The sequence below is a fragment of the Petromyzon marinus genome, chromosome 8 (assembly GCF_048934315.1).
Source record: "Petromyzon marinus isolate PM22_M1 ecotype Great Lakes invasive population chromosome 8, UKy_Petmar_22M1.pri1.0, whole genome shotgun sequence".
NCBI classification, from domain to species: domain Eukaryota; kingdom Metazoa; phylum Chordata; class Hyperoartia; order Petromyzontiformes; family Petromyzontidae; genus Petromyzon; species Petromyzon marinus.
The window spans coordinates 16,939,614-16,961,064 of NC_133674.1; the positions used below are offsets into that span (position 1 = coordinate 16,939,614).

General features: G+C 42.8%; 1 protein-coding gene across 2 annotated transcripts in view; it reads right to left on the minus strand.

Annotated features, from left to right (window-relative positions):
* The window catches only part of LOC116940312 (mitogen-activated protein kinase 8), a 44,336-nt gene that overhangs the window by 8,954 nt on the left and 13,931 nt on the right, over positions 1 to 21,451 (minus strand). The window contains exons 2-8 of one of the 2 annotated variants that reach the window (XM_032949959.2): positions 12,354 to 12,525; positions 8,436 to 8,565; positions 7,494 to 7,552; positions 6,488 to 6,626; positions 5,433 to 5,598; positions 3,915 to 3,986; positions 1,450 to 1,632 (exon numbers count right to left, since the gene is read on the minus strand). In XM_032949959.2, the coding sequence (XP_032805850.1) occupies positions 1,450 to 1,632; positions 3,915 to 3,986; positions 5,433 to 5,598; positions 6,488 to 6,626; positions 7,494 to 7,552; positions 8,436 to 8,565; positions 12,354 to 12,475 (871 nt within the window). In that variant the 5' untranslated portion in view covers positions 12,476 to 12,525. Of the gene's footprint in view, positions 1 to 1,449; positions 1,633 to 3,425; positions 3,498 to 3,914; positions 3,987 to 5,432; positions 5,599 to 6,487; positions 6,627 to 7,493; positions 7,553 to 8,435; positions 8,566 to 12,353; positions 12,526 to 21,451 lie in introns of both variants that reach the window. The other variant, XM_032949958.2, reaches the window with a different exon arrangement.

Here is a 21,451-nt window from a genome sequence, read left to right on the forward strand (position 1 = left end):
AAAACCATTTATTTCCCTTTTAGAGTAAATGGGTCAGCAATCGCACACATGACACTGCATTTACTGAATATACGGCCACTTGTCAATCCACTGCTGGATGAAGGCCTCCTCATGCTGTGTCAGCCATGGAGGTTGTCTGACCATACTTCACCATGCTGGTCATTGCGGGTTGGTAAAGAGAGTTGGGTGGGGGGAAGGACCGGTTCAGATATCTTCCAAGCACTCGGTTTCCTCTCATAGCAAACACACATATGTACAAATGTAACTGGTGTGGTTGAAAAATTCTAAAACAAATTACCCGCACATTACTGATTTCATAAAGCAACATTGCGCTCCGACAAAGAACCCTGACTGAGCCTAAGGTCGCTTTGAAGGAGGGGTCCCCGAATCGGGATATTACACAAATTCCATTCAGGGATGTTTGTTATGCAGGGGAAACCGGAGCACCCGGAGAAAACGCCTTGAAATATACACGGGGATAACACTTAACCATCCACACAGATAAGACTCAATCACGACAGACCCAATAAATGAAGTGTAAAATGTGGACAGCCCATTTCTGTACTGTTATCCCATGGCCACTTCACAGTATACAACCTTATTCCTACAAAAAATTGGCAATCACTGGCAGTCATCCATCCAAGCACAAAACAGGATTAGCGCTCCTTAAGCTTGCATGATCTGATGAGATCAGGCACATTCAGGTTGGTTTGGTTGTAGGCAGCGGTGGCGAGGTGCTTGTGTGAATATCAAAGGCACGGTGGCACGTATCGGTAACTCATCGCTTTCGATGATTTGGTGAATCGCACAACAGGTTTCAACGTGTGCTGCGAGACTCCCCAAACCCACTGGGCCTGCAAGGAGATCAGCAGGTGGCAGCACAGATAATGGATCCACGGCATTTGTGTGCAGCTTTTGAGTTCTGTTCCCTTTCATGCTGCTCTAGATTTCCGAAACCACATTTCCGATCACACGTCAGCAATAATCGGACAAACATCCCAATGCAGGACCATCCTGAAAAAGAGCCTTCAGACTCAAGTTAGGTTTTTGTGGATGAACAATGGTAAACGTTATTATTATTATTATTCCATTGCAAGAATTCTTTTATTGCCTCCTCCGTATAGAACAATTTTTGGTTTTATTCTCCATAAGACTCAATGTCACAATGGGCGTTAACGTTGCTGCTGCGCGACTGCTGCGTAAGTTGTGCTGCATGGCTCTCCGGCGAGATTACGGGTTGTCCCGTGCGACGCCAGACGTTCCCCACTCCACGTGCTGGAACTTTTTCAGGAACCGAAGAAAACCCTTTCTGGAAACAATCGCATCGTTCCTGGAGAAGCTCCCGGGTATGCAAAGCGACACATGTCGGGGACACGGCGCCAAACAAACACGTGCTGGCGCAACCCCCGAAAACGCATCGGAGAGCAAGAGCGTTGCGCCGCGGGTCACCTTTGAGACGATTGTTCTCGGAGTCGGCCGGGAAGAGCACGTCGGGGAAGAGCTTCTCGAAGCTGTAGCCGGCGTACTTGGGCCGGTTTTCCACGTAGTTGCGCACGGTGGGCTGCAGCTTCTTCATGAACTCCGCCATGGGCGTGCCCAGCTGCTCGATGATTTTGTTCCACTGGTCGATGTCTGGGTGGCGGCGAGCTTAGGAAAACGCAGCGTGTGCTTGATGGAACCGTATTGTTATCTCGCCGGTGCAGCTCTACCGTGCCATTACCGTGTAGCCCTACGTTAAACTTTGACCCCGCGGAGGAGCTTTAGCATCGTACTGCGTTAATCACTGTGTGCACGTATTCTTGTCGGTCGGCGGGGAGCTTTTAAGAAAAACGCGCCGCACTGCCGACACTGCTTTGGCTATTGATCACGTTATTGTTCAGCGTACGTTCAACTTTAACCAAGCACAGAGCTTTGGCATCGTAGTGCATTAATCGCTGACAGTGCACGCACTCTATTTAGCCGAAACTGTGCCAAATTAAATCTCAATTGGCCCAGGCGAAAAATATACCAAATATATAACGTATATAAACAGAAAGTAACAAAAAACACAAACGCACTTAAAAAACAAATTAATGAACAGCCAAAGCAAATGTAAGCAAAATCGTGATAACGTATAATGTAACAAATAAAACGATATCAACAAGAGCAAAGGAAGTGGGAGGTCATGGTTAGGGAGGGAAAGGTAGCGGTGCGGAGGCATGTCAGATATGGGGGCAGATGTCATCCCTGGAAATGTAATAATGTCCATTCCTAAAATGTTAGGCCTGGCCTCAACAAGTGCCCCAACCACAATATTAATCTCCGGTCATGCCACCGCAGAGGTTGCGAGTAATAGAAATCCACTGTCATTGGGCTGCAAGTGTGGTTAGAATTGCTGAGTCAAGCTGAAGAGAAAAAACTCAGGCTGCAGTGCAGCACAGCCCCGTAAAAAAAAGGGCCCTACGCTTACAATTGAGCAACGGCGGTATGCAGCGTATAACAAATTGTAGTTTTTTTTTATCTGTGTTCTTCAAACTCTGGCACCAGCAATGCTCTTCGTTATTCTAAATAATGGATTAAAACAAGCAGTGTGCTTGGTTACGAAACTAATATGCAAATACGTACACGTGCATGAAACACAAACGCGTGCAAATAAAAATGTAAAATAAAAATGATTTTCTTTTTTAAAGCAGTAAAAAGAAATAAGCCATGAAATAAGTGAAAACAAAAATTCAACATTGTCTAAACTGTAGTAGAACAGAGACGTTTACAGCTATGATTGTGCCAATAATGTTGAGCACTTAAATGTTTGATTGACAAATGAGCAAATTAATTTAAGTGTTTATTTCTGTAACTATTAAAAAATGAAACATTGAAATGCTGCACTTCAAACAAAATTACTTTACTGTAAGTCACCAATAGGAGCAAATTTTATTCCGTAGCGTAAATAACAATACGCCAAACATATTGCTCACCTTGATTTAAAGCTTTCGTGACTGTAGTGATTCATATATATTCTTGGTTCTTTCGGTAAAGTCACGTTGAAGGGAAACAATAAAATAAACGTCGTGAGAATTGTATTGTTTTATATATAATTTATTATTTTATTGTTTCCCTTCAACGTGACTTTACCGAAAGAACCAAGAATATATATTGCTCACCATTTGTTAAATTGAACAAATACGAGCTGGAACTGCTGCCTTTTACCCTGCCACCTTGTTACAATCAGTGTAAGTGTTTGTTTCCCTGTGAAGAGCAAAGATTAAATGATAACACATTTGAATGTGCATGGCTCACATTAAAACGAGCGATTCACAACGGCTGTTTTTGTTTTGAATGTCGGGTGAAGATCAAAAAGAACTCTCAAGAGAAGCAGAGCCCCTTGATGTTGTTAGCGAGGACCAATTTTCTCGTCGGCATACTGGGTGCAGCGTGTGCAAGGATACGGTCAGTGCCAGGGAATAGGACGGCACCTCTGATCATTTCTCCCATGATGCACCCTACTGACCAGATATCAACTGCAACAGGACATGGGAGAGGAATTGGTGGGAACAGTTTACCAGCATGCGGTTGGTGTAACTGTACGGGTAAATTAAAAAACGCAAACGTAAAACAGCCACAAACAAATGGGTACAAATGATATAGGATGACATAATTAAAAAAACAAATGGCACAACCCTGTGACATGATTAATGTGCAGACTCTGATGACACTCATGTTTATCTGCACCATGTATATTATTTATCATTGCCGTTACAGCTCAGTGACAATGTGTACACACGTCCGATGATGGTGGGGATAAAAACAGGGATGCGATCGAGTCAACTTTAAAAATGAGCTCAGCATTTTACTCGTGGTCCCTAGGCTGTTTTTTGCGTGTGCTCTAAAAGCCAATGTGTCAATTCCCCAACCACCTAGGCTTCTAGCAAGGATACAGTCTTTGCCTGGGAAGAGGATGCGATGACGAATCATTTCCCCAAGCACACAGCCCACAGACCAGATATCCACTACCCAGCATGATTGTGCAGGGCAGACAGCAAACCAGAGAGCATATAATAGGCTCGTTATAAATAAGCAACACGCATATGGTGTTGAAGCAAGAGCAGCAGTATTATTAGACAACACAGCCAGGTTGCAATGTGTGATGGGTGGGAGACATTTAAACCTCAAGTGCACCCACGTGTGAATGTGCATGGCAGTTTGCTTCTGGTTTGCCTGCGTAGTTGCTGGGTTGCGGTGGCTCTTTGGGATACGTTTGGTAAATACACAATCGGCTCTGTGGGGTGTTACCGAAATGAGTCATCTGTCGGCATCGTGGGCTAAGTTTCCGAATTTTAGAAAATTACTTAAGAGTGTTTATTTTTGTAACTGTCAAAACAAGGAAACATGACTTATGAAAGATGAACGAGTTTGCATGTATTGACCCTGCCAGATGCTCACCTCGTACCAAGTTGAGTGCAGGGTTTATAAAACTCTAGTCCTCACGATCCACCACGGCACATCATCTTTTCAAATTTAACCAACATACCTCGGTTTCAATACAGCGCAAGTGATTACAAGCTGCGCAACACTTGATTATTGAAAAACGCATTCCATGTAACTTAGAGAGCACCTGAGTGTGTGCGTAGGTGTTTGCCAAAGTTGACATGCGGACAGCTCATTCAAATGTAGATAGAATTCTTGTGCGTGTGTGCGCGTGTCCTAGGTGATGTAGAGCGCTCAGATTAATAAGTGTTCTCTACTTCACGTGGGGGCTATTGTTTGGCAATAATAAGGTGCATGCAGCATGGAACGACTTTATATGGCATGTGGGACATACACGTACACACATTCACACACACACAAGAACACTTTGAAAATGAATTAACACTCTTTTTGTCAAACAAATTTTATTTTACCAGGTAAGGCCCACTGAGCTATATAGCTCTGTTACGGAAGTGACCTGGCCACAATGATAGCTCAACAAAGTGGCTTATCACGTGGAAATTTATAGCAGCCAAATTCTCTAAACGCATTTTTCGAAATGTGGAGGAAAAAACCGGAGGACCTGGAGAAAAATCCACGCGACCATGGGAAGAGACATTCAAACTCCAAATATACAGCAGGCGTCAAGGTCAGGATCGAAGCTACAAATGGAGGAAATAACGTGCCTTAGTTTGTAAAGGAATGGAGGAGATTGGTAAACATGGAATGGTGCATAGTGGTGGGTCACAAGGACTGGAGTTTGAGAAAGCCTACTCCAGTGAAATGCCTTGACACATGTGCAGTGCAAAATGGCACAAAGTGTGACTGACGACCATGACTATGGCAACCAATGTGCCTCTGCAAATGCACGCCCAATGTTACTTGGGTGCGATGCATGCGTATTTATATATAAAACGTGTCACACAGAGCCACACCTGTAACATGCCGAGCGAGTGCATGCACGCGCGAGCCTCAGGTCGCGTTGTTACCGTTCTCTGTGTAGCCCATGCCCAGAATGACTTCGGGGGCTCTGTAGTAACGTGTCACCACGTAGGGGGTCATCATGAAGCTGTTGCCAGCCGTGCGGGCAAGCCCAAAGTCCAGGATCTTCAGAGTGCAGTCGGACTTTACCACAATATTACTTGGCTTTAAGTCCTGAGAAGAAACGTAAACAAAAAAAAAACCCTTTGACGCGAGTGGATTTCGCTGGTAATCCAACGAGTGAAAAACCCATGGGGTGAGGCTAATCGGCCACATTCAGTGTAAAATGGCAAAAAATCCGTTTTAAACGTCCCGTTCAGCAATATCATCCCCGCATGCTTGTAATGGCTGCAGCGATGCCACAGTGGTGTGCTTCGAGCCTGGTTACACAAATCTGATTCCCAGGAATGGACATCACCGGCGAGTGAGATCTCAGCTAGTCCTGGGCCTCCATTTGACCAAAGCAGTGTGCTGGACCAGCATGAAGTTACAGCCATAGAAATCCCCCATGATAGATGTGGCGTGAGGAGGCCATCACACCATTAGTGGAGTGAGAATGGCTGGAATTTATTTTCATTCTTTAAAACTCATAAAGGTGAGGCTCTCATGAACAAGCTCACATCAAAGGGTCCCCCTTTGAGCTTTGAGAAGTGGGTGTTACCCGCAGCATTCTATCAAAAGGCTGCTTAGCCCAGCCCTCCCACCCACCCACGACCCCTTACTGACTCCTCCCCCCTCCCTTAACCTGTATATAATCCAAGGTCGTCTCTGAACTGTGCTCCTAACACAGATATTCTGCGTTGACTTTTCCACCTGAAGACGGAGGCTTGTGTTGCCTCCGAAACGTCGTAATTTAATTATTTTATTTTATTTTATCTACGTGACTTTAGCGAATAAAACCAATGAATGCTTGCAGTCACGAAAGCTTCAAATCTAGAATCGTCAACATCGTGATGCATCATTTTCTTTCCATACCCGAGGGAATTACTGGAATAATTCCAAATCTCTGCCCACTACGTGCCAACTAAGCTCAATGGATATACTCCTCAAACTCTCCGCTTACACGGTGGATGATGCCAGCTGAATGTAGATGCTTGATTCCACACAACATTTGGTAGATGAGATAGGACATCCTCTCGTGATCCAGCTCCATCTGAATCACCTGGCAGAGGTTCGCGTCCATCAGTTCCATCACGAGGTACCTGCAGACAAGTCCGGAGTCACAACACATGCCACAACAACAAAACAACTGCCATTTGCCACTAAGTGTCGGTGACGTCACCACCGCGCTTGTGCCATGCTAGGTGCACTTTAAGGCCACGTGAAGTGTTGCACGCCCGCTGGCAGGAGGTCACGGGACAGACCAAAGTGCCATGGGTTGACTGACTGAGATGAGTGGCCAATACACCATTTGTGCCCCCTACTGTGCCAACTTTGTGTTTTAGCCGCTCGGCGCTCCACTCGTTATTGTGAGCGTCGCTCCTCTGCAACACACGCCCCGCACACGCGTGTGCACACACCAGACGGCAATCCAGAATCCACGCCCCATAAGCCAGCACAGGTGTTCCAGACTGCAGGCACAAGGCGCGTGTGTTTCCGTGTACACCACTAATTTGGCAAAGCTTGCGTGAGGTTTACAAAGAACCTTGCTTATATGCGAATACTCTGGAAAACACCGACTGGTTCATAGTCGCCAAAGGTGGTGGTTAATTTTCTGATAATGCAATAAGTTCACGTTGTCTTTGAGGTGGTTTATTGAGCTAAACATGATTTGTTATTTTAAAATAGATCAAAGTGCACCGTTGGGTCTGTGCGGTGCTCGCATGCTGAGTGTAACTGAGTGCTTGTGCTTGCTTCAATCATGTTCACGTGCAGTATGATTAATCACTGGTTCTTATCAGGTTTTCAATACAAGTCGTGTATATACAAAAATATATACAATGTACTTGCACAATTGTACTGGATTATATAAAACACAAGCCAGATGTACTTTATACAATAATCTGTGCTCCTGTGATAAATGTGATGGGATGTTTTTTTTTAACAAGGTATTCATTTGAAGAACTTACACGTCTTGAAACTCCTCCAGTGATTTTTGTGGCGTGAATACATTAAAAAGGCAGATGATCTGCAAGAGATAATGCACAGAAGGCAATTTAGAAGTGTGCAGTCGTGCTCGCAATTCAACAAGACAACATACCGATTAGGGACCTAGTTTCCCTATGCTATCACAAGCTCAAATAATGCCACAACAGCAGTTACCCTATCACACAGACAGTGGTGTGTAAACCAAGAAACACTTGGATAAGCAGGATTCTAAAAGTTAATGGCTTATATACATATGGCTTCATGTTTTGAAGTCAAAGCAACAATGGAATTACGTTTATCTTGATGCATCTGCTGTTTTAAAATGGGGTTTATATTGCTAGCATCAAGGTGAAGTCAAACATCTGCAACACACTGCAACATGTAACGTATTTCTTTACACCGGGAGTATAAACGATGGATAATCTCACGTAATCTGTCTACAATTACAAAACTGAGTTTGGTTGGATATTGCCAGTACCTCGTATTATTAATCAGAAAAAACATAATTGCACGTATTTTAATAAAGTAAAAGAAAATGCAATTGTATTTGGCGGATCGTAATTGAGTGTTTATGTTTTTGGTCTCTACAGTAAACGTAATGAGAATTAGTCCCGCTAATGAAATCAACATGTCTATTTTTTTTAACGACGACTACTACAGCCCTAATGACGATGGTTAAAATGCGAGTAGGCAGCCAAAGAGCACAGCTGTTACCCCCTCCCTGCTTGGCCAGGCCCCCCACTCCACCTCCCCCGCCCCCTCCTCAGAATCCTGCGGTGTCGTGTCAGGCCCAGTGGGCGCTCTCCCACCCTCCCCGCGTAGCTGGCAGAACCCTGCAGGGCGGAATTTTATCCCCACCTGCCCACCCTTTCGCTGGAACTCTCCGCGAGCAACAGCGGCCGAGCGTGTGGTGTGATACGCACGTTTTTGTGATTGACACATTTCATGAGCACCAGCTCCCGGTAGGCGCGCTTGGCATGCGTCTGGTTTTGGAAAGGGCGGCTCAGCTTCTTTATGGCGACGTTCCGATTCTGCATGATGTCATACGCCGCACTGGGGTAAGCGCGGGAGATTGGGGGCACGGGGGAGGAGGCAGCGGAGCAATGTTAGAAAACAAACGTGATGGAGTACGTGGATGCACAACACAAGCCTGCTCGAGCGGCACTCAAAAGCACAAGATGTTATTTGTTTATTGAAACGGCGGCAGGTATTTGAGAGTACCGCAGCGAATTGTAAAAAGAAAAAAAATCTTTTTTCAAAAGTCACGTATTGTAATTTGTGCAAATTACGTTTTTAAAAGTAACTCAACTTTCTAAATTCATTATTAATCAAGACAACTTTCGGTCACAGAACAATTGACATTATTTGTCATCGAAGGCCATTCCACCACGAGACTACACCTTCTAACCTTGACCTATGTGACAATGACAGATTTTTACTAACGTCCAAGCAAGCTGTGGAAAATGACCTCCGTTGCCAAAAGCGTATCATCTAGAAGCTGTCACCAACAATACAGTGAATGCAGCAGCCAACAACGCTTTTTTTCTACGTAAAAACACTATTGTACTTGTAACACAGGGTCTACGGGCAAGGCTAAATCCCGATTAGATCCTGAGCTTTAAAAATGCAATTTGCCCTCTAAGCACTGTCCTGTGATTTGTAGTTTTTTTTTCAACCATGGAAGAGTGAAAAAACAAAGATGTAATGTGCAATTCGCTGCCTTGGCCTGACCAATCAATGCAGCCAAGCTGTGATGACGAAGAAGCAGGATCCCTCCAAAGTGCTGCCATCGTAATCCATTAACTGGTTGTCAACACAACAGTGAGAGCAAACTGGCAAGCGTAAGTTGTAGCCTTCCATTGTGAAAAAGAGCTTTATATCTCATTGGATTTCTCCCGCATAAATAAATATTCTGATCTGAGAAGTCTCAGATGAGAACATTTATTTGAGAAGTCTCATTTGCATGCACACTCTTAGAAAGGTCCACTTGCTCATTATAAAATGTGCTGGCATAGACACCCTGCAGTGGATATCAGACATATAACAATTAATTCACCGGCCAAAGGGTTAACACATTCGTGGATGCAGAATACAGTACAAGTGCAGATTTTTGTATTTAAATGGAATCCAGTCACAGCACGTGCAGACAAAGATGTACACGCAGGTATCTCTACTCCCATAATTGAAAGCAAACAGGATTTTAATAATTTAAATCACCCACGTCCTAAAGAGTGCAGTGGTAGCGCAGCGTTTGGGCGTTGCGCTATAAACCCATCAACTTTAGCTTAATTCCTGACCACAGATACATTTCTGCCGAAAGTTAATATTCGAACCGGTCCTGGCTGCCCCACTCCAGCCTTCACAAACACCACACTGACCGCCATCGAGAAGTCTGCTTTAAAACAACCCTCCCCATGCCTACGATGGTGCAGGGAGAGACACGCAGCAGTGATTTGACAAAGAGCTGTAAAATATTTTTCACAAGTTAATTTACAGGAAACAGTTGCTGTAATTAGTACATTAATTCCCCCTGTAGCTTGCTTTCCCAGGGTTCTTCCTACTCATGTTTTATCGTCTCCTCTCCCCCCCCCCCCCACGTTAACTGAAGGACAGGCACTGCCAATTCTTAGGCCTAGTTGTATTTAGCATTCCCTGAACTGTGTGGCACTGAGATGTTGTGTAAAAACAAGAGTGCCCTTGTAGTTTGCCCTTGTAACACGGTACAATGTAATAGACATGAGAACGGGGCTGAACGGTCATGAACTCAGCCTCTATAAAACGGAAATATCACAGCTGCTTTGTTAATAGTAGATAATCAATACATTCAGCATTTCATATTACACGCTCTGCTGAGAGAGAGAGATAAACGACAGCGCATTTTAAATTGAAATGAGGAGCAAAAGTGCTTTGTGTACAGCGTCTGCTTTCTTGGCAAAAACATTTCCACACTAAATGGGCCCAAATCTTTAATTATAAAAAAAATACTGCACAGTAAGTCAAAATTAACGCAGAGTAAAAATAAAACGTAAGCAATACGCTTATGTCACTTGTCAAAATAGTTGAGCATTTCATGAAATGCCTAGCTGCCCATGTCACCGTCATATTCTGCACAGGCTGGAAGGTTTTTTTTTTGCAGTAAAGGGCATTTCCACGAGGCCTCCCCTACAGGCAGCTAAACAAAGGAACGTAACGACCGATGAAAAAGTATACTGGGGGGGCGGGGGGGGGCACACCGGGCATCGCTTCCATTTACAAAGCAACTTTGAAACAACACCCGCGTCCATTCCACTGCAATCGCTGCTGTCAAAAAAACAACACAATCGCCGTCAAATTTTCAAACAAATATTTTCCGAATAGGGTGGTTGGACAAATTGGGCAAGCTCAAGAGTTAAAATTTCACAATTAACCTATTGGTTAATTACGTACAGTTTTAGCGAAAATGGCTTATGTAAGGAAAAGGTTAATGGTTTGTGAGTGAAGTTTAATTTTTTCATGTACAGCGCTTTGAGATACTTCAATATGAAAAGGCGCTTTATAAAATAGAAGTAATTATTATTCATGGTTTGACCCATACACCAAGCCCTATGTATCATCACCACCCTGGCAAAGATGGAAAGGCTAGTTCATCTGACACCGTAGTATTTCTATCAAGGCGGTAAGATAATTTATCCCTGAATTTGTCCTAAATAGCTGATCTACAATGGCCAAGTAAAATATCGCTGCTCGATAATGATTAAAATTTCTGAAATATTCCTTCAAAATCATAGAACTGTCCATGAGGAATTGTGGATGCTTGCATAAACCACTTTAAATAATTATCCCCGTTCATAACTTGTGCAGTTTAAAAATCCAAAGTGTAAAATTCCACTTGAAGTGTGTTACTAAACTGGCCGCGGTATTATTTTATTATTTAGTGTAATTCCCTGGAATTGAAATTTCTTGATCACTACATAGCCAGGACCCCCAGCTATGGAAATTTAAATTACCAAACGTGAAATTAATGTAGTAATTTTCAACCATAACCACTACTGCACTCGTCATAATCGAGCAAGTTTAATCAGAGTAACTTATAAGCCTCAATGTCATCTCCGCGATATTAATGTTCCAGTAAATACCACCATAGTCATTACCACAATAATTATTTCACCACTATAACGCCAATCAAATACCATTAGTTATAACGAGTGGGAAATCCAATGCGGTGCTTTTACCGAAACAATTACGTTTAAGGGGTCACATTTCCAGAGACCATCTGTTTTAAGTTAGCGCGCAAGAGTCCGGCTCACACTGTTGTACAATCAACACCTGCAGTAAAAGTGCCTCATCAATATTCTTATCGTCCGCACTCCCGGGTCGATCCCCACACACTCCTATTGTGGTAAAATGCAGATGAGAGGGACTCGAGCGGTAAATTCACCCACCCCCTTCATACTAATATTCGCATGAATCCACATTTAACCATGGAAACGATGAAGACCTCATACCATGTTGTTGATGCTGATCAGTAATGTTGATCTGTGGTAGCCACATGATGCTGATGATCATTGTGGTCATGCTACCGCTACCCAACTCATTGTATTATCCGCATTAAAATACAGTTATAACAGGAGTCATCCAAGTTCATCCGAACATCCACCGTTAACCGGGGCTTTCCTTGCACGGACAAAGGGAGTAATTTGCATGGGTGATAGGTTTCGCCAGAAGGGCCTCCCATATCTCCTCGGGTAAGCGGATCTTATCTGTGCAACACAACAGTACAATACAAATACAATGTGGATTGATATCGCAGTTATAAACTGTGCTGCGGGCGAGCAGGCCGTTTATGGCAAACGACTACTCACCAGACGATGCCCTGAGCACCCGAGCCGATGGGTTTGAGGTTCTGGTAGCGCTTGAGGACGGTGAAGGTGGAATCTCCAACCTCCACGCTGTAGAACTGCGTCTCCAACTTGCATTTACTCATGATGGCAGAATGCGGTCCGCGGACGTCCACACGGTTTCCACAGCGGCTATCTGTGACGCAGAGGGAGCAAAGGGTTCGATGGTAAGTGTGGAGGGAAACTTTGTGGGCACCACAATGAAATTAAGTGGTATCAATTGAGAGACTAAAAAACAAATAATTTGAAATGTCCATGAAACCCATGGTACCTTAAGCGCACAAATGATACCTATTTTAGTTTAATGGGGGGAAAAAAAGACTATAATTTGCGTGCTGTGCCAAGGTCCGAGTTATTTCAGTAGGTTTTGAGTCAATGACCCTGAAAAAGGAACCTAATATTTCCTCACTAAAACAGGCCCTGCCAAAGTACATTTATGCTAAGCACTGAATTTACTGACCAACTTGAGTGGTGAATTTGTGGTAAATAATTTCAACTGCCTTTTAAAACACATGCTTCTGCATCCAGGGCTATGTGGTAGGCAGCAAAAGGGAAGTGCCTAAACATACATTGTTGTACTGTACTATGCTAACACATCTACTTTGCCCTCCATAACCAACCCAAATGGACCAGGGTGATGAAGTATGGTCAAATAACCCTTGCAGCATGGGAGACTAACATAAGGACAAGACACGTACAACACATTATACAAATTAGGAATTTCAATTAGGAATTAAGAATGGAAACTATGCTTTTATTTTTCAGTTGAGGATACACCGAATGTTGTTCTCATGTTCCTACTGTGTTTTTATCAATTTGATCATACATTTAGCAGCAATGTCTTTAATAACTGTTATAAATGCAAGGCAAAATTACAATGATTAAAATTGGTATCAATAAATTACAACCCACATAATTGGACAATAATTCAATCATTTCAGCTAGAGGTTTACACTTACCAACATGTGCAAAAAACGCAATGAATATACACGTGTTATATTTCCAATGTAAACACTCCAGAAAGGACATCTCAATTATATCTGTTCTGGTTGTTTAATATGGAAAACATCCATCTGGTATGATGCATAAGCACGGTTTAATGATGCTTGGTAAGAGGCTAAAAATCTCCACCAGTTGTTACATTAATAGATGGCAGGGTGGTGCAGTGGTGACACTTGTGCCTCACAAAAAAGGTACCTATGTTCGATTCCTGAACAGGATACCTTTCTGTGTGGCATTTGTTTGCTCTCTCTCTCTATTCTGCATGGCGTTCTCCCATTTCCTTTCACAGCTGAAGTCATAAACATCTCAATGCTGGAAAATGTTATTTGCAAATGACTCCATTTGGATCACAGATGGCAACACCCCCCCCCACACTGAGAAAAACTGGGCAGGACCCCTCTCGAAAAAGAGTCTTGGGACTCGGTAAGGCTTCCCTGAGTAATCAAGCATAGTAATAATAATTATGATACATGACCTCGCCGAAAATAAACTCTCCTCTATCGCTTTGAACAAAATACCGTACGGCCACTCTGTTGTGCATTCCATTAAAGTCTAAAATAAAATACTGCAGGTAAAAACAACACTTTACAGACTATACATGCCACAATGTTAACATAGGAAACAATTTATAGGCAAGATGCATATCCTGTAGTTCAGTGGAAGAGCAAGCGGCTAGGAATCATCCTTGCCCGGGTTGATAAAATACGGACCACTTTTTAAGGGGGTAGTCAATAGTGAGTGCCCTATGGACAGACTTGCCTCCATCATAGGAATGTGAATTTCCACAAGTGACACAGGGCTGTAAACAGTTCAGCAGGAACTCTGTTAGGATTTTCAGGGAGGATATTTTCGTCAAAGTTGCTGGCTTTCACAATTGCCTCTATGTATTAAACCTAACAGTGAGAAACATGTCAAATGTTTTAAAAATCCATGTCAGACATGCCCACACAGAATCTATAATTTGCCATCTTTCCAAATTTAGCTTTTATGTCATTGTACAAAATTCCTACAGATACACACAGACACACAATATAGGAAACAAAATGATTTCATTTGGTCACCTTGTGGATTTGAATATCACACATGATGTAAGAAGCTGCAGGAATAATTGTGTATTCCACGCTTTTATTTATCCAGGCTTTCCATAATTTCAGTCCTACCTCCACCCCAATAGACATTTTGATGTTTACCAATCTGCTCCCCATTCATATACAAATTAAGTTGTTACGCACTCCATTCACTTGATAATTACTAAACAGCCCCACGTGACAAAAAGTGGTAATTTAAATTAAGATAAAGCCATTGTATGTGTGCGTATACATGCATCTACCACATGCCATGAAGATATCTATTTGAATTTTAATCAATGCTCTATCTCACGCACACACACACAGCGACTGTTTAGCAATCATCAGGTGCATACAGTAGTGTGTAACGATAAGTTGGACTTGAATGGCCAGACTGGTGGATCAAGATGGCTGGAGTTGAAAAGCTATGCCTCAATCCATTAAAGGAATGTGGAAGATGTGGGGCTTAAGATCTTAGAGTTAACGTGAGTGCAGACTTGGTGAATGACAGTGAACTCATCATGACCTCAACGGTATTTAATCTTATAAAGCACTGTTGTATAACACGAATCTCACGATTTACACATTTGGTATCTGCAAGCATAGTATTTACAAAAGTACTGTATATCAAATATGGAAATTACTAGAAGCATTCAAAATTGGAATCGTTCAATAATAAAAATATAAAATGCAATGTATTTCATACAATTGATGTTCAATCGATTTCCAACAATTATATTGCAAAATATAAATGTGGTATCCTGTAGATGTAGAATTAGTTACTTCCCACCCCATGGTGATTTAATTAATCTTCAAAATTGAGGGTCACGGTTTGATGCAAGAATGAAAGTTATATTTTTGTTACACCGTGGTAAATAATAGCCTGTCGACTGTCTCCAGGGATAAATTGAACCTATTACATTCATACGCAAAAAACATCGATTCTCACACACGTGATCGCATGAATGAATCATGACTTTTAGAATCAATATTAATGATAAAGTGATGCATCATTAACACCTTTAGTTGACCTCTATGGAAGGGGCGCGATGGTGGTGAGATTTTAACTACTTTGCCTAGCATACAGGAAGTCGTAGGTTCGATTCCGACCCTGACGCCTGTATAGTTGGAGTTTGCATACTCTCCCTGTGGATGCGTGGATTTTTTTTATCCGGGTCCTCCGGTTTTTCCCCTCCACATTAAGAATCAACATGCATTTAAGAGTATTTGGCTGCTATACATTTCCACGTGATAAGCCACTTCGTTCAGCTATCATTTGTGACGGCCAGGTTACTTCTGATAAAAGCTATATAGCTCAGTGGACCCTTACCTTACCTGGTATAAAATTAAAAAAAATTGTTCAAGTTTTAGTTTAATAGTTTGAGTTTCATCCGAAAGCTCGGGAGGAGCGGTGTGGCTGCGCTTCCTGCATCCAGAGAGAAAAGTGCTTGCAAGCAGAGAGGCCTACTGTATGTATGTAAATAGAAAAAAAAGTTAAGGAACAATTGTGCACTGTTTTTCCTCCATGCTGCATTGCAGCACACAACACACAAGGGTTTTTTTCCCACGCTCTGCTGCCCCAACGCTTGAGCAAACTCGGATTTTTCCAACCCCCCCCCACCACCACCACACACCCAATTCACAAACAATCCACACCATCCCCCCCCAACTCCACGGAAACGTGCGTGTGACTTTCAAGCAATGCTTTCTCTCGCTCACTGGATAACCTCTACCTTACAACCGAAAGATTAAAAAAGGTAAAAATGTTTTGAAGAACCGCCAAAGTTTTAGTTTGCAGTCGAATCTTGATTATCTGGGGTAATGATGTGGGGTGGACGACCCGTCCGGATAAAACAAAAACATGGACAAATGCAACACTTATGTAAATAAAACTTGAGAAAGTATGTACGGTATTGTTTACCGACGTGGAATATGGGCGGAAGATGTAGTATGTGTGGCCCGTTTTGTTTGCTTTTTAAAGCAATCGATTTACTTAGACATGTTTTGGGTCGTCCGCCAGTGGGCATGGAATCACGGGTCACCACCACTGGGCCGTCTTCACTCTAAAATGGTCCTCCTTTAACAAATTCGCCATTTACCGACATGCACCACTTAAAAAGTGCCTCCCTATTCCTACTCAAAAATCAATCTGTTAAAAACTGTTCGATTTTAAGTCTGCGCGTTGCTGCTCCACGTTTCTCTCAATCTTGTCGCTCATCTCCAAGCTTTGTTCCCCCACCCCACCTTCACTCCCCCTCTCTCTTTATTTCTCGATTCGGCACCTCTTGCTCACAAATCGGTTGCACTGTCTTCTTCAATTCGCGTGTTGTTCATGTCACTGTTAGACTAAAATATAGAGAGCTTACCCCGCACATATACCCAAATGTTTGCACGGTCTTTTTCAATTCGTGCGTGTTCATGTCACGGTTAGACTAAAACATACAGCTTACTCACACGTATGCCTTACTTTCTATCTTGTACCTCTTGCTCTCATGTTATATTTGCACTAGTTTTTTGCCAAGCGTGCGTTCTCGTCATGCAATATTCCATAAGAACCCTGGACTCGTTCTCTGTAATGCTGATGTTGTCTTTTGTTTCCGTTGCTGCTCAGCTTGCGCAGCACGCATCTCCCTTTCAAAAAGTCGGGCAAACAGGCTAAAAGGGCGCATCATCTGTGGAATAAATACAAATAAACTAAAGAATGAAAACAGCGTAAAAGTGTTTTCATAACCATAATTAATCCAGAATCCGGATAACTGAGAATTGATCTCAATGTGCCTTATTAATTGAATAAAACCTTGTTCTGTTAAAATGTAAGTACACAAAACAGTTACATTACAGAGCGTGTGAATGTACATCTCACAATGCTGTACAGAATAGTTGGACATGATTCATAGGACAAAACCGAGGTGTGTGTGTATATATAGTGAGGGGAAAAAAGTATTTGATCCCCTGCTGATTTTGTACGTTTGCCCACTGACAAAGAAATGATTAGTCTATAATTTTAATGGTAGGGTCATTTCAACAGTGAGAGACAGAATAACAACAAAAAAATCCAGAAAAACGCATGTCAAAAATATTATAAATTGATTTGCATTTTAATGAGGGAAATAAGTATTTGACCCCCTCTCAATCAGAAAGATGTCTGGCTCCCAGGTGTCTTTTATACAGGTAACGAGCTGAGATTAGGAGCACTCTTAAAGGGAGTGCTCCTAATCTCAGCTTGTTACCTGTATAAAAGACATCTGTCCACAGAAGCAATCAATCAATCAGATTCCAAACTCTCCACCATGGCCAAGACCAAAGAGCTCTCCAAGGATGTCAGGGACAAGATTGTAGACCTACACAAGGCTGGAATGGGCTACAAGACCATTGCCAATCAGCTTGGTGAGAAGGTGACAACACTTGGTGCGATTATTCGCAAATGGAAGAAACACAAAAGAACTGTCAATCTTTGATTTAAAGCTTTCGTAACTGCAAGGATTCATCTTCTTTGGTTCTTTCGGTAAAGTCACGTAGAATGAGAATAAAATAATAAATTGATAAAATAAAATAACACAATAAAATTCTCACGACGTTTCGGCCACAACACAAGCGGCCTTCATCAGGTGAAGGGACGAGACTGTCTGGAGGACAGCACTGGAGCGAAAAAGCCACGCTCAGATCGCGACCTTTAAGCTGTGTGAGAAGAAACAAAGCACCTTGACAAAGGAATTAGCATAGAATTTAGCATTGGAATAGCTGAGTGATTAGCTTGTGACTGGTCACAGAAATGGCTATGTTAAAGCATACACATCCGCAGAGGCACCCCTTGACAAAGGAATTAGCATAGAATTTAGCATTGAAATAACTGAGTGATTAGTTTGTGACTGGTCACAGAAATGGCTATGTTGAAGTCAAAGCCTACACATCTGACCTATTCACAGTAACTGGGTATACACTACAATATATAATGAACCAATAAAAAACTAAAATATAAATTACCTCAATGTTATCATGTTATAGAGTTTATTGATAACATTGAGGTAATTTATATTTTAGTTTTTTATTGGTTCACTATATAGTATTCATTATATATTGTAGTGTATACCCAGTTACTGTGAATAGCTCAGATGTGTAGGCTTTGACTTCAACATAGCCATTTCTGTGACCAGTCACAAGCTAATCACTCAGTTATTTCAATGCTAAATTCTCCTAGTTATTTCAATGCTAAATTCTCCTGTTTGATTTGTACTAGGTGCCTCTGTGAATGTGTATGCTCTGACTTTAACATAGCTATTTCTGTGACCAGTCACAAGCTAATCACTCAGCTATTTCAATGCTAAATTCTAAGGTAATTCCTTTGTCAAGGGGTGCCTCTCCTTTGTCAAGGCGTTTTGTTTCTTCTCACACAGCTTAAAGGTTGCGATCTGAGCGTGGCTTTTTCGCTCCAGCGCTGTCCTCCAGACAGTCTCGTCCCTTCACCTGATGAAGGTCGCTTGTGTTGTGGCCAAAACGTCGTGATAATTTTATTGTGTTATTTTATTTTATCAATTTATTATTTTATTCTCATTCTACGTGACTTTACCGAAAGAACCAAAGAAGAACTGTCAATCTCCCTCGGCCTGGGGCTCCATGCAAGATCTCACCCCGTGGAGTTGCAATGATCATAAAAACGGTGAGGAATCAGCCCAGAACTACATGGGAGGATCTTGTCAATGATCTCAAAGCAGCTGGGACCATACTCACCAAGAAAACAATTGGTAACACACTACGCCGTGAAGAACTGAAATCCTGCAGCGCCCACAAGGTCTCCCTGCTCAAGAAAGCACATATACATGCCCGTCTGAAGTTTGCCAATGAACATCTGAATGATTCAGAGGACAACTGGGTGAAAGGGTTGTGGTCAGATGAGACCAAAATGGAGCTCTTTGGCATCAACTCAACTCGCCGTGTTGGGAGGAGGAGAAATACTGCCTATGACCCCAAGAATACCATCCCCACCGTCAAACATGGAGATGGAAACATTATGCTTTGGGGGCGTTTTTCTGCTAAGAGGACAGGAAAACTTCACCGCATCAAAGGGACGATGGACGGGGCCATGTACCGTCAAATCTTGGGTGAGAACCTCCTTCCCTCAGCCAGGGCATTGAAAATGGGTCGTGGATGGGTATTCCAGCATGACAATGACCCAAAACACACGGCCAAGGTAACAAAGGAGTGGCTCAAGAAGAAGCACATAAAGGTCCTGGAGTGGCCTAGCCAGTTTCCAGACCTTAATCCCATAGACAATCTGTGGAGGGAACTGAAGGTTCGAGCTGCCAAACGTCAGCCTCGAAACCGTAATGACTTGGAGAAGATCTGCAAAGAGGAGTGGGACAAAATCCCTCCTGAGATGTGTGCAAACATGGTGGCCAACTACAAGAAACGTCTGACCTCTGTCATTGCCAACAAGGGTTTTGCCACCAAGTACTAACTCATGTTTTGCAGAGGGGTCAAATACTTATTTCCCTCATTAAAATGCAAATCAATTTAACATTTTTGACATGCGTTTTTCTGGATTTTTGTTGTTGTTATTCTGTCTCTCTGTTCAAATAAACCTACCATTAAAATTATAGACTGATCATTTCTTTGTCAGTGGGTAAACGTACAAAATCAGCAGGGGATCAAATACTCTTTGTTCCTCACTGTATATGCAATTTTTTACAGCCCTTGGGCAATCCACAGCTGGATAAAGGCCTATCATGCCACGTCAGTCATGGGGGTTGTTTGTCCATACTTTGCCATGCTGGTTAATATAGGTTGGTCAAGGGAAGGCGCAAAGGCCGGTTCAGATATCACTCTTTGCTGATGTTAACAGTGGCCAGGAATTGTACTCAGGATTTCCAGGTTCATAGCACAGTGCATTTACCACATGTATTACTGCTCCCCCCAGGGTATTTTCTCAATGGATATATTTTTTCTCCTTAGAAAAGAGACAGCAACGGGCAGAGGACATGCAGGACTTGATTTTAGGCTGGGAGTTGACAGCAAACATGGCTGTAAGGAAGGCCATTTCACACACGGGCAGCAGAGAAGAAGGAGCGATCTCCCACTGCGTGATGATTTACCGTGGGGATACCATTTTATGGGGGAACATTTTATTGAAAAATCCAACAGCCCATAACTTCCAAGTACTGTAGATCTGTCTAAATCTTAAACGGTGCTCACGTGCTCTAAATCATGAACAGGCTTTATCTGTATGTTAGCGATTGTGTGGCTGTTACACGGGAGTGACACCGGCAAGACAATAAATGTTAAAAATACCGACATGCGGATAGCAATGATCTACAGCACGTGTCAAATTTCTCTGCACTGTACGGCAGTGGTCTTGACCGTAAACTGAGGACATTACTGCCGATTTAACGGCTTCTTCCCTGACCACCCTGGAGGCTGCATGATAAGCAGGAGAAAACAAAAATCATTGCACAATACAATACTGCTGCTGCCATCCAACCCGCACTAACCAAACACAGTCAAGTATGGTCAAATAACTCAGACGAACCCCCCGCAGCGTGGGGAGGCTCTCATCCAGTGTATTGAGAGAAGCCTGTACATGTACAAAACTGTACATCCTGCTATGCAATAACCTGGTGGATGACAGATCCATTGGACTGTACACACATACAAGCCGAATTTAATTGGTCACTTCACAGGTAGCGAAACACTGGATATTTTCCCATGAGGTAGTTATAATGAGTAAGGCAAAGCTGCAGCCTTAAGATTTCTTGATCAAGCCACAGCTGGCAGAAGGTGCTTCCACTCGCGAGGTCAAAAAGCCTCCCCCAAGATTATATCTTGGCCCACTTTTTCACACCGGTTAGACGTCTTGGAAGAGTTGGGTTAATACCGACAACTTTAACCCCAGCATGATAGGCTGTGGTGTACCCATGTATCATACCACTGGGTGGACAGAGGCTGGGGTGCGGATTTAAGAAAGTTGCACCGTTGCTTCAACTGCCACGCCAGGAGAAT